Source organism: Myotis daubentonii, chromosome 4, assembly GCF_963259705.1.
Source record: "Myotis daubentonii chromosome 4, mMyoDau2.1, whole genome shotgun sequence".
Taxonomy (NCBI): Eukaryota; Metazoa; Chordata; class Mammalia; order Chiroptera; family Vespertilionidae; genus Myotis; species Myotis daubentonii.
Window position 1 is genome coordinate 36,372,988 of NC_081843.1, and position 11,417 is coordinate 36,384,404.

The window sequence follows — 11,417 nt, forward strand, 5'->3', positions numbered from 1 at the left end:
GAGGACCTCTTATCGGATTGGCCCATACGCGGCTGCGCCGGTCACGTGTTGGGCGACGTTTCGCGCCAATTTCGGTTGGTCAGCCACAGTCTGCAGCGGGAACGTTCGCTGCTACGGGAGAGTGAGAACCCGAGCGCGTCAACTGCTGCTGCACGGTCCTCAGCAGCGATGGCTCTTAAGGACTACGCGCTGGAGAAAGGTGAGGGTCTGCAAGCTTGGGAGGGACGTCCGGCGCGGGAACTCTCCCGGCCAGCACCTGTTGATGTGAGCTAGGGTCCTGGGGGCCGCTCGGCGCGCGAGGCCAGAGCCGGGGTCCAGAAGCGGCGTGGCTAAGGCACACGGTGCCTGGGAGGCATGTGGAGACCCGAGGTCGGAGAAGAGCTAGTGATGGTGTCCGGGAAAGGAGTGGGGGCGGCGGATAGTCCCGCTGGGGGTTCGAGTGGAGACGATCGCGCCTGGGCGAGACCGGGACCTCGGAAGGCCTTATCTAGGGCGTAGAGTCGGGCCCCGCTCGCCCCGCTACCTTCCGCGCGCTTCGGCACTCCCAAGCAACCGCCTTCTCCCGGGATGTCGAAGCCCCGGGGGCGGGCTGACCCGGGCCGCTGCGCGCGGGGATTGGCCATTTTAGTCCAACCTACAAGCGGAAGTGAAGGCGGGCGGAAGTTGCGCGACGCCTCGGAGGGAGCTCCGTGTGTAAACAGTGTCCTTCCGCGCGGTAGCCTCCGAGAGGGCTGCCGAGAGCGAGGGCGGGCCTGGAATGAAGGGTTTTAGTGCGAATCATAGAGGAGGTAGTATGGGACCAAGAGGGGGACGACGGAGTGCCCTGGACCAGCTGGCCAGTTGCCGGACCGGCTCCCCCGGCGGAGGAATCCCGCGCTGTGAGGCGGCGGCATCTGGGCCCATGTGCTTCTTTGTTTACTAAGAGCGGAAGCAGTGGCGGCCGAGGGGGTGGGGTGGAGGATGGGACTAGTAGTGGCATTGGTTTAGGGCACCGAAAGAAAACGGGGAATGCTAGTTATGGAAGAAAAGCTGAGAACCTTGAGACTTGAGTTTGCTGCTGGGAGTTGGGAGGCCTTTGGGAACGGGCACCGAGATTTCTAACGAAGGCAGACACTGAAATTACCCCAGGAGGAGGGTGTTGGGCAATTTTTCAACTGCCAAGTGCCCCCTTATTCTTTAGATAAAAACAGACTTGTGAAAAGGAGTTCTGCCCAGTTTGGGGAAAATTACGTGGGGTGGGGTGATTTAAATGTTCCTATAACTAATTAGTCACTTAAACAAGAGTGGGTTTCTTAGATTTCTGTCGGGGGTTTGCAAAAAGGTACCTCAAAGAAAGGAAGGTTGATCATCATGGTTTTATATTTACATTATAGAAAAAGTGAAGAAATTCCTACAAGAGTTTTACCAGGATGACGAGTTTGGCAAGAAGCAGTTCAAGTATGGGAACCAGTTGGTAAGTCTAAGATTGGAGGGAATGGCACCTTGAGCTGTAAGGTGGCCTGGCTTATTTCAACACCTCCATCTGTCTGTAAATGACATGTGTTTAGTGCGGTACCTGGTACTTGGTAAGTGATATGGTCCTACATTTGTGATAATTGAGGTGTTTCTAGGAGTTGGGGAGCTGTCTTTTGGGGGGTTAAGAAGTGAGTACTGCTGTCCCACACTATTTCTCCCTTGGGGAGACCTGGAATCTGTCCTGAGCTCACAGTGAAGGGTCCTTGCATGAGCACAGTAAACTTGACTCTGGGGTCTTCCCAACTCTTCCCACCCCAGGTTCGACTGGCTCATCGGGAACAAGTGGCAATGTACATAGACCTAGATGATGTAGCCGAGGAGGACCCTGAGCTGGTAGATTCAATTTGTGAGAACACCAAGCGCTATGCGAGGCTCTTTGCTGATTCTGTTCAAGAGCTGCTGCCTCAGTACAAGGAGAGGGAGGTGAGTGCAAGAAAATTCAGGGCAAAGAACTTTTCTGTTTTCTGAGCTAGCAGGAAGGAGGGATGATTTCTGCCTGCTGACCTTTATGCCCCATCCTGCCCCTCATTCTTCCCATCTTCCTTCCTTTGCCTGTAGGTGGTAAATAAAGATGTCCTGGATGTTTACATTGAGCACCGACTGATGATGGAGCAGCGGAGCCGGGACCCTGGGGCAGCCCGAAGCCCCCAGAACCAGTACCCTCCTGAACTCATGCGCAGATTGTGAGTGATCGCAGTGGGGAAAGGTGTGGGGATTTGTTCTTCAGGACCTTGCTAATGACTATTTTCTCTCTCAGTGAACTGTACTTTCAAGGCCCAAGTAGTAATAAGCCTCGTGTGATCCGGGAAGTGCGGGCTGACTCTGTAGGGAAATTGGTAACTGTACGTGGAATTGTCACTCGTGTCTCTGAAGTTAAACCCAGAATGGTGGTGGCCACTTACACTTGTGACCAGTGTGGGGCAGAGACCTACCAGCCGGTATGTATGAAGTAGGGAACGGGAATGCACTTGTTAGTGTTTTTCGTAAGAATTTCTGTCTATGAGGTTTATTCTTTTCTCCGTTTACTGTAAAATACATCTGTTTTCACCTTTCATTCTTTTTCTGGTATGTAGACCATCCATTTGTGTTTTTGATCCCTGTCAACTGTTATCCCAGAATAGTTCAAGATATTCTTGACAGTTCTGTGATGATAAAACATGATGCAAGTGACTGACTCAGAGTGGTTCATTTTCTTCTGACTTCCTTTGATGCTTTCTTACATCCTAGATCCAGTCTCCCACTTTCATGCCTCTGATTATGTGCCCGAGCCAAGAGTGCCAGACCAACCGTTCAGGAGGGCGACTATATTTACAGACACGTGGCTCCAAATTCATAAAATTCCAGGAGATGAAGATGCAAGAACATGTGAGTTTTGGGGGTGTTGCCCAGGGGAGATGGAGCTTGGGAGTCGATTTGAATACTATAGTCACTCACAAGTGGAAGAAAGAAAGAATAGGAAGAGGAGGAGGTGAGGCAGAGAAGTCACCTAGAGCAGAAGGGATATTTAACTGAAACTTTGAGCTGGGGAGAGGTAAAGGAGATCTCTGCTTCCGTATTCCTGTTGGCTGGTCTGAAGCTAGGGTGGGTCAAGAAGTAGGAGAGTGGGATCCCTAGGCAGGAGCTTAGATCCTAAAGGGCCTTATGTTTCTTTTTCCTTGCCTGTGCACCCTTATCCCCCAGAGTGACCAAGTGCCCGTGGGAAATATCCCTCGTAGCATCACGGTGTTGGTAGAAGGAGAGAACACACGGATTGCCCAGCCTGGGGACCACATCAGTGTCACTGGTATCTTCTTGCCAATCTTGCGCTCTGGGTTCCGACAGGTGGTACAGGTAAGAAAGGGAGTTTGAAGGGAGGGAATGTTCCCTTTTCCCCCTTGCCCTCTCACTCTCACCACACCCACAGAGAAAACTATTAACAGCAAAACAAAATGAACAAAGGGTTTTATCGGGAACTCCTTCCTGAAGGAATAATGTGGGCTTCTTTCATATCATGGTCTTTTCCTGTTCAAGGGTTTACTCTCAGAAACTTACTTGGAAGCCCATCGGATTGTGAAGATGAGTAAGAGTGAGGATGATGAGTCTGGGTCTGGAGAACTGAGCAAGGAGGAGCTGAGGCAAATTGCAGGTGAAGAGCTGGGGGAAAGACCAGGAATGTTTCTTCGTAGCACTTTTTTTCCTAATTTTCACTTTGCCCTCAGAGGAGGATTTCTACGAAAAGCTGGCAGCCTCCATTGCTCCAGAAATATATGGGCATGAAGATGTAAAGAAGGCGCTGCTGCTCCTTCTGGTGGGAGGTGTGGACCAGTCTCCTCGGGGCATGAAAATCAGGGGTAAGAGGAAATGAGGGGGGGGGCTCTGACGAGGGAAGGCAAGACTTGGCATCTTGGCTTCATGGGCACCAGAATGGATCAGAAGAAACGATCCTGAGTATGGGAGCGGGGTGGGCTTCAGAAATATTTTCTCTGTTGGACAACTTGCATTAAGAGAACAGTCGCAGGGGCTTTCTTTTTCCAGGCAACATCAACATCTGCCTGATGGGGGATCCTGGTGTGGCTAAGTCTCAGCTCCTGTCTTACATTGACCGCCTGGCCCCCCGCAGTGAGTAATCAGACTCAGGGAGGGAGGTAAATGTAGAAACAAGAATAGGATCACCACATTTATTCTCTTCTTTGGGGATTTGAAAGGTGGGAGAGGGTTGGGGAAGGGAGATAGATCTTTACCCAAGAAGGCCTGGTTGAGCAAGTAGATTAGATCAGTGCAGGCCTCATTTCATTGTCCCCATTATTTGTGTCCTTGCCTTATTCTTGCTCTTTTCCTTGTTCCTTTCCCTTTTGCTAAACATGTCTGCTTGTTTCCTGTCTTCCTGACCCTGCCATTTAGGCCAGTACACAACAGGTCGCGGCTCCTCTGGCGTGGGGCTTACAGCAGCTGTGCTGAGAGACTCTGTAACTGGAGAACTGACCTTAGAGGGTGGGGCCCTCGTACTGGCTGACCAGGGTGTGTGCTGCATCGATGAGTTTGACAAGATGGCTGAGGCCGACCGCACGGCCATCCATGAGGTCATGGAGCAACAGACTATCTCCATTGCCAAGGCAGGCATTCTAACCACCCTCAATGCCCGTTGCTCCATCTTGGCTGCTGCCAACCCTGCCTATGGGCGCTACAACCCTCGCCGCAGCCTGGAACAGAACATACAGCTTCCTGCCGCACTCCTCTCTCGATTTGACCTTCTCTGGCTAATCCAGGACCGCCCTGACCGAGACAATGACCTACGGTGAATTAAGCTCAACACTCAAAGAGACATATCTTAGAGATGATTGGGAGGGAGGAGAAATTGGAAAGCCCTCAAATTCTCATGAAAATGGTTCCACAATTCTTAGGGAAATGGTGGGTCTGGGCTGAAACTCTTGGTAATGTTTTTCCCTGCCACACTGAGGCAATGGAGCCCAGGGAAGAGGAAGATAAGAGTTGGGGCACAGGGTGCATAGCACCAAAAAGAGTGTTCCTCCTTGCCTCCACTATTCCCAGGTTGGCCCAGCATATCACCTATGTACACCAGCACAGTCGGCAGCCTCCCGCCCAGTTTGAACCTTTGGACATGAAGCTTATGAGGTAGGAGAGCTGACTAAGGAAGGACAGGTCTGCTTCACCTTTGTGGCAGTATCTTGGGCCTTGTGTGTCTCTTGAAAAAAGTTTTCAGTCTTACTACCACCCTGCCTATCCCTTTCTATGTTATGGGTCTGAGAACATTGAATCTAGTCCCCCCCCCCAGGCTGGCCACAGAAGAACACACATCAGAACTAATCTTGCACATCACTGGCCTGTCTTGGATGAGGCAGGTTCAGATTCTAGGCAAGGCTGGGTCCTGCTCCAAGGGTACTTCGTCACAATGTTCTCCACGGGTCTGTGCAAGGGCTCCTAATAGTCCCTCAAGTTTTTCTTCCCTGTTACCTATTCTCTTCAAGTAAACAGTTGTCTTAAAGCAAACAAAATATATTTGTCCCCTTTAGCCATAATCATATTCAGGAGAGGACTTGACCATCTCTAGTTACAAGTGGATTTGTCTTACTCATGCATAAGCCATTTTCCTTAAAAATCGAAATAATTTTAAATGTACCCAAGAAATCTATCAGTGATATTCAAGCCACACAGATAATCCACTATTTTTTTTTCTTCTACTTAAAAATTCCTCCCTAACCCCAAGAGTTTTGTTTGTTTTTCGGGTGTTTCTTTTGTTTATTTTTGTTGATTTCAGAGAGGAAGGGAGAGCGATACAGAAATATCACTGATGAGAGAGAATTATTGATTGGCTGCCTCCAGCACGTCCCCAAGCCCACAACGTGGGCATATGCCCTTGACCGGAATTGAACCCAGGACCTTTCCGTCTGCAGGCTGATCCTCTATCCACTGAGCTAAACCAGCAAGGGCAAGAGTTTTCTTAAATGGGAAATTTACACAGAAAAAGCATACTCTCCCAAATCTCTCTTGCTTTCTCACAGACGATACATAGCTATGTGCCGGGAGAAACAGCCCACAGTGCCAGAGTCTCTGGCCGACTATATCACAGCAGCATACGTGGAGATGAGGCGAGAGGCTTGGGCTAGTAAGGATGCCACCTATACTTCTGCCAGGACTCTGCTGGCTATTCTGCGACTATCCACTGCTCTGGTGAGTGCCCCAGTTCGTATTCTGCTGGAGGGTTATCTGTTTTGACTATTACTGGGCAGCCTGCAGTAACATTGTCCTTTCTCATTGCCTCCTCCCTTCCACTCAGGCCCTGCTGGGGCTAAAGTGCTGACAGTGCAGATAGTGGTCCTCTCGTGCTACCGCACTGTGGGTACTTGCTGCTCCAGCAGGGCATGCACAGCGTCCATGGAGGGAAAGGCCTTTCTGCTCAAACCTCTCTATGGGGGTGGGTGGGGTGAATTTCATTATGTCCTAGATCCTGTGCTAGAAATCTTCATTTCTGTCCTCACATCTTGGACCTTAGTCCTGGGGGCTCCAAAGTGCTGTTCGTGCAGGTAGTGTGAGTACCTGACCTACTGCTGAGCTAGCACTTCCCGAGCCCCAGGGATACCTCTCTGCCAATCGCTTTCTTGGCTGAGCTCCCCAAGCTCCATCTGTCATGGTGGGGAGCCCACTGGAATTCAGAAGGGTCTAGTCTCCCTCGCAGGACAGCTGAACACCGGGACTGGCCAGTGTTGAGAGGCGGAGACTTGGGCAATTGCTGGACGCTGCCCTGGGCATTGCACTTGTCTCGGTCTGACAGTGCCGGCCCCACACTGCGGATGTTTATAGGGGAGGGGAAGGGGCCTCCACTGGTTTTCTGAGTGGGCAACACAGAAGGGGGTTCCCTGACTGTTCCACTCCCCTCCTTCTGTTCCCATCTGTCCCTACCTTCCCCTTAGGCACGTCTGCGAATGGTGGACACAGTAGAAAAGGAAGATGTGAATGAAGCCATAAGGCTAATGGAGATGTCAAAGGACTCACTACTGAGTGACAAGGGACAAACAGCTAGGTGAGTGGTTTAATGGAAGAGGAAAACTTAAGCAGACCACTTAACCTGTGGCTTCTGCAATGACACATGTATGATGGTGGCTTCAGAATTGTAATACCACTGTTCTCTGACATGTTGGGTGCTCTTGTTTGTACCCTGACCTTACACACCAACACTTGTTGCCTTCAGGACCCAAAGACCAGCAGATGTGATATTTGCCACTGTCCGGGAGTTGGTCTCAGAAGGTCGAAGTGTCCGGTTTTCTGAGGCGGAGCAGCGCTGCGTATCTCGTGGTTTCACACCTGCCCAATTCCAGGCAGCTCTAGATGAGTATGAGGAATTAAATGTCTGGCAGGTCAATACTGCCCGGACTCGGATCACTTTTGTCTGATTCCAACCTACTTGTGACGCTAGGGTCTACTCTGCAGTGTGTGTGCAAACGTCCCTCCCCCTTCCTTTAAAGGCCTAAATTGCCCTTGAGGGGAAAAGAGGATCCCTTCTTTTTTCTGAGCTGCACTTGTTTTATTCATTCCTTTAGCTAATAAAGTGTTTGTAGATTGCTGCCTTTTGTTAAAATGAGGTGTTGTGTGTGTTCTAGATGCATATCCTGTTTGCTTTATACTTGTCTTCTTTCATCCACTCCATAAATGCACTGAGTATAAAGTACCTGCCAGGCATCCATGTAGACATGGGATGCAGTGAGATGAGAATCCCACTGTACAGAGACTGTTTTCCCCAGATCTCCTTTGGGCTCAAGTGTATACTGAGGTTACACTCAGGTTCAGAGGATACAGTAGCAATGAAACAGCCTCTCCATTTCTTTCTGAAATGCCTCTACACCTCATTACACCTCCTTAATCCCCAATTCCTACTTGAAAGTCTTATTCAGGGGGTAATGGAAATCAGGGACCTAAAGGAAGGTATGTGAAATGTAATGCCTGGCACAAGTAATTACACAGGACAACACCCATGTTTATATCACCTGGCCTTATCTCTAAAGTATAAACACTAGCACTTCTGCCTCGTCAGGCTGAGGTGCCTATAGGTCAGGCAAATATATACCCAGTGTAGTAAGCATTCAGTAAACTAGCAACAATTGGGAAGCCTCGATAACATTCACTGCCCATAGGATCAAGGCTTTCAGTTGTCCTTGACAGAAATGTGCTTAATATCCCTCATCCTCCCACTCTGTGAAAAAATGAATTAAGTTTGGGAAAGTAGTCCTTTATAGGAAGACATTAAACAACAGATTGCGTAGATGGAAGCAGGCAGCATTCTGCTCAACATAATCCACCTGACCAGACATGGAGTCACTTCAGGTGGCAGTGAACTCCCCAATCACTGAAGAGTATGGAGAAGAGCTGATGATAAAAAGGGACTCCTGCCTTTGCACAAGGCTGGAACCAAGGGTCTCCTTTAAGATGGTTGAGAAACCTGTGGGGTACCTAATAGAGGACAGAGCCACTGAAAGGGGTGCTGAGGAGCTGCTCCCCTTTTATTAACAACAGGTTTCTCTAAAGGGAGTGTCGCACCCCTCCCCTCCGCAACAGTTGTGGCCTACGGAGCACATAGGGACCCCTGTGCATCATCTCTTCAAGTACCCTCTCAGAAGAAGAGCCCCCGCATCCGCCTGCCGATGCCTTGTCGATCATAGAGGACGTTGAACTTGTTCACGAACTGGTTCATGGTGTTGCACGTTTTGGTGATGGTGCCAAGGTAGGCCATGAGCCCCACATCATTGCATTGCTGAGGGAACAGAAAGAACCAGTTCCCCAGGGGATCTAGGTCCCTCACAGCATGCCCAGGGAACAGTTGAGTCCCAGGTCCTGCATGCAGTAATGACAGCATTAAGCCCTACCTCCCCATCCTGGGATTTACTCACATCATAAAAGTCTGTCTTGAACTTGTCTGTGCTGAGTACTGGGAGGCAGTGACACAGAGCATAGGCCTCCCGAAGGATCTCATGGTTAAAGGGGACCTCTCCTAAAGGCACAAAAAATGGCTGCATGAATATATTGTCACTTCACCAGGAAAGAAGAGTGCCAGGGAGACCCCTGTCCTACCTGCTTCAGAGGCCTTGACGTACTCCAAGATGAGCTTGACGCGGCTGTGCAACATCTTGATAGCACTGTGCTGTGCTATCAGGTGTTCAGCTACTGCAGGGGGATAAGGACAGGCCATGGTTGAGAAGGCTTGTGACCATACCTTCCACCCCCACTTCCAAGGACACCCCTCCACCTCAGTTACCAGTAGAGTTCTCTCCACTCCCTGTTGCTGTCATTCGGGCCACATGGTCTACACCAATGCGTTCAGCTTCCTCTGTGGCCAGAGTATAGGTCAGTTCAGCAAACAGCATTGTGGCCTATGGAGCATAAAGGGAAAGTCAAAAGCAGGAAACACCAGGGGCAGGATCTGAGGGTTGAAAGGTAGGGCATTACCTCTCCATTGATTATATCGATGACCGACTCAAAAACACTGACGGGAAGCTGTAAAGAGATGGAGAACAGCTCTCACATTAAATGCACCTGAACCTATACTATGTGCCAAAAAAATGGGCTTGGCCCTTTCACTTTAGATTTTCTCATCAAACCCAATGATGGAGGGATTATTCCCATTTACACATGAGAAAATGCAGGTTAGAGGTTAAATGACCAACCCAAAGTCAAACAGCTCTTAAGTGGCAGAATGGAGATTCAACTCAATAGAGATGTCATACAATAAAAGGCGATGAGGATAAAAGATAAGCATGAGGATAGACAAGCATGACAAAGTGAGCGTGGAGTCAGTGTACTCACATCTGTGTGCTTGGTCATGGGGTTCAACTTCAGGAAGAGGGGGCTCTCGATTATCTCGCACACCTGGAAGAGGAAGACGACAGACAAGAGTGGCAATGCCCACCTCCCCCCATCCTCTCTTCTGGCCCAGCATGCACATGTGTGGGGATGTGTACCTGCTTGTGGACGTGGATGTCGGATGGGTCAGGTGGTCCCCCTGTGGTGTACCAACCCAGAAACTCCAGCTCCTTGAACACCTGTTTAACTGGAGAGGAAGGGGCCAGAGCACAAAGCATTTCTTTAAACCTTCCTTAATTTGAAACTCCTGGTGTATGTTCACCAGCTTCTCTCCCCCCTCAAATCGTGGCTCAGTTTAGAATAATTAACCCCTTTTATGCTTTCATCCTTTACTTTCTTTGGGCAGAATACCTGAGTGTGTCCTTTTTCTAAGATCTCTTCAATTACTCTGTCTTCACTTCTCCACAGTACTCACCCCATGTCCTGTGTATCTCTTCCCAACCTCCTCCATCTTCCCCACTTCACTTTTCTTCCTCCCACTCCTCTGCCCACTTGCATTCCCCTCTCACACTGCTCCTCCTTGGTGTAATAATATTCCTTGTCAATGATAATCTTCTCTTCCACGGTGTGGGACAGCAGCTCAAAGGAGTTCATCACCTCGATGTTCCGGCCCTCCTGCTTCCCGATGAGAGCCCCGATCACTGGGAAGAGGAGGACACACACGGGGAGGGTAAGGGATCCTCAAGCTCCCGAGTCACCCTCTGAGGGCCTGGGGTCAGAGTGAACCAAGTCCTGGGCGAGGGGGAACTGGCTTCAGGAAAGGAGGGAAAATAGGCCATTATCTGGGGGAGACGACCAGAGGAGGTTGTAGAATTCGGCTTAACGCTCACCCTGCACCGGCCGCCCCTCCTGGGAGCGCATGCGAATCCAATGGTCTGAGATGTTGAGGATCACGAGGGGATGAAGAGCGACCGAAACACTCCCTGTCACTCCGGAGGCCATCACGCTGGGGACCACTAAGGGGGGAGGAGGAGGAGAGAAGGTGAGTATCCAGGCCCATGTCCTTCCGCGCGGAGACGGCAGAGCCCGGGCCAGACATCCCTCCCGCCGGTTCCCTCAGGGGCCGATGTCCCGTCCGCCCTCCTGACTTCTCCCAGGACCCAGGAAGGCGGCCTTCACGACCCCGAAGGCCGTCTGTAGGGGCCGCCCCCGCGGGGCCCGTTACCTGCTGCATCCACCTCCATCCCGCTGCTCCCACCCGTCCCGTTCGCCGCAGCCGCCGCCGCCGCCATTTTCCCCCGCGCCCGCCGGCCTCGGCCCCGGCCCCGCCCCCTCCCGGCTTCCGTCCGGCCGCGGCGCATGCGCAGTGCCCCGAGCGCGCGCCTGGCCTGGCGGGGCTGCAGCGGCTCTTCCCCGCCAGGCCTCGGCGGGCCTCGCTCGCAGCTGCAGGAGCCCGAGGCCCGCTTGGCCCCGGAGCCGACGGGTTTTCGTAGACTTCGACCCCACCTCTCGGCTGCGGCTGGCCCTGAGCAAATTGCTGGACCCACCCCACCCGCTTCTTCTTCGTCAGTGACATTGTAACAATACTGCCGAGCTCCCAAGTCTACTGCGGA

The 11,417-nt window shown here is 51.2% G+C and overlaps 2 protein-coding genes across 4 annotated transcripts; one reads left to right on the top strand and one right to left on the bottom strand.

The window, feature by feature from the left end:
- Positions 1 to 44: 44 nt before the first annotated feature.
- Positions 45 to 7,574, top strand: MCM7 (minichromosome maintenance complex component 7). 3 transcript variants are annotated; one of them, XM_059693705.1, is made up of 15 exons: positions 45 to 199; positions 1,374 to 1,453; positions 1,774 to 1,938; positions 2,074 to 2,198; positions 2,273 to 2,453; positions 2,743 to 2,880; positions 3,196 to 3,345; positions 3,526 to 3,640; positions 3,714 to 3,845; positions 4,030 to 4,113; positions 4,396 to 4,789; positions 5,044 to 5,127; positions 6,015 to 6,183; positions 6,924 to 7,033; positions 7,202 to 7,574. In XM_059693705.1, exons 1-15 carry the CDS (start codon positions 169 to 171, stop codon positions 7,401 to 7,403), a joined length of 2,160 nt encoding a protein of 719 aa, XP_059549688.1. In that variant the 5' UTR covers positions 45 to 168; the 3' UTR covers positions 7,404 to 7,574. The 3 variants fall into 3 exon arrangements, with proteins under 3 accessions (XP_059549688.1, XP_059549689.1, XP_059549690.1); XM_059693706.1 differs by lacking the exon at positions 45 to 199 and adding an exon at positions 792 to 903; XM_059693707.1 differs by lacking the exon at positions 45 to 199 and adding an exon at positions 807 to 878.
- Positions 7,575 to 8,220: 646 nt separating this feature from the next.
- Positions 8,221 to 11,173, bottom strand: COPS6 (COP9 signalosome subunit 6). Its single transcript, XM_059693709.1, has 10 exons — positions 11,030 to 11,173; positions 10,695 to 10,820; positions 10,374 to 10,505; positions 9,963 to 10,051; positions 9,808 to 9,870; positions 9,451 to 9,498; positions 9,260 to 9,374; positions 9,076 to 9,168; positions 8,895 to 8,995; positions 8,221 to 8,758 (listed from the first exon to the last, which is right to left on the bottom strand). The coding sequence occupies exons 1-10, from the start codon at positions 11,163 to 11,165 to the stop codon at positions 8,618 to 8,620; spliced, it is 1,044 nt and encodes a 347-aa protein (XP_059549692.1). The 5' UTR covers positions 11,166 to 11,173; the 3' UTR covers positions 8,221 to 8,617.
- Positions 11,174 to 11,417: the final 244 nt, after the last annotated feature.

Excerpts from the sequence above, each read along its gene's own strand:
- MCM7 (XM_059693705.1), top strand. The coding sequence starts at position 169 with ATGGCTCTTAAGGACTACGCGCTGGAGAAAG. Across the intron at positions 2,199-2,272 it reads CCTGAACTCATGCGCAGATT|TGAACTGTACTTTCAAGGCC; the intron begins GTGAGTGATCGC and ends TTTCTCTCTCAG. Across the intron at positions 3,346-3,525 it reads GGTTCCGACAGGTGGTACAG|GGTTTACTCTCAGAAACTTA; the intron begins GTAAGAAAGGGA and ends TTCCTGTTCAAG.
- COPS6 (XM_059693709.1), bottom strand. The coding sequence starts at position 11,165 with ATGCGCCGCGGCCGGACGGAAGCCGGGAGGGGGCGGGGCCGGGGCCGA. Across the intron at positions 9,375-9,450 it reads TCGATATAATCAATGGAGAG|GCCACAATGCTGTTTGCTGA; the intron begins GTAATGCCCTAC and ends TATGCTCCATAG. Across the intron at positions 8,759-8,894 it reads TCAAGACAGACTTTTATGAT|CAATGCAATGATGTGGGGCT; the intron begins GTGAGTAAATCC and ends CTGTTCCCTCAG.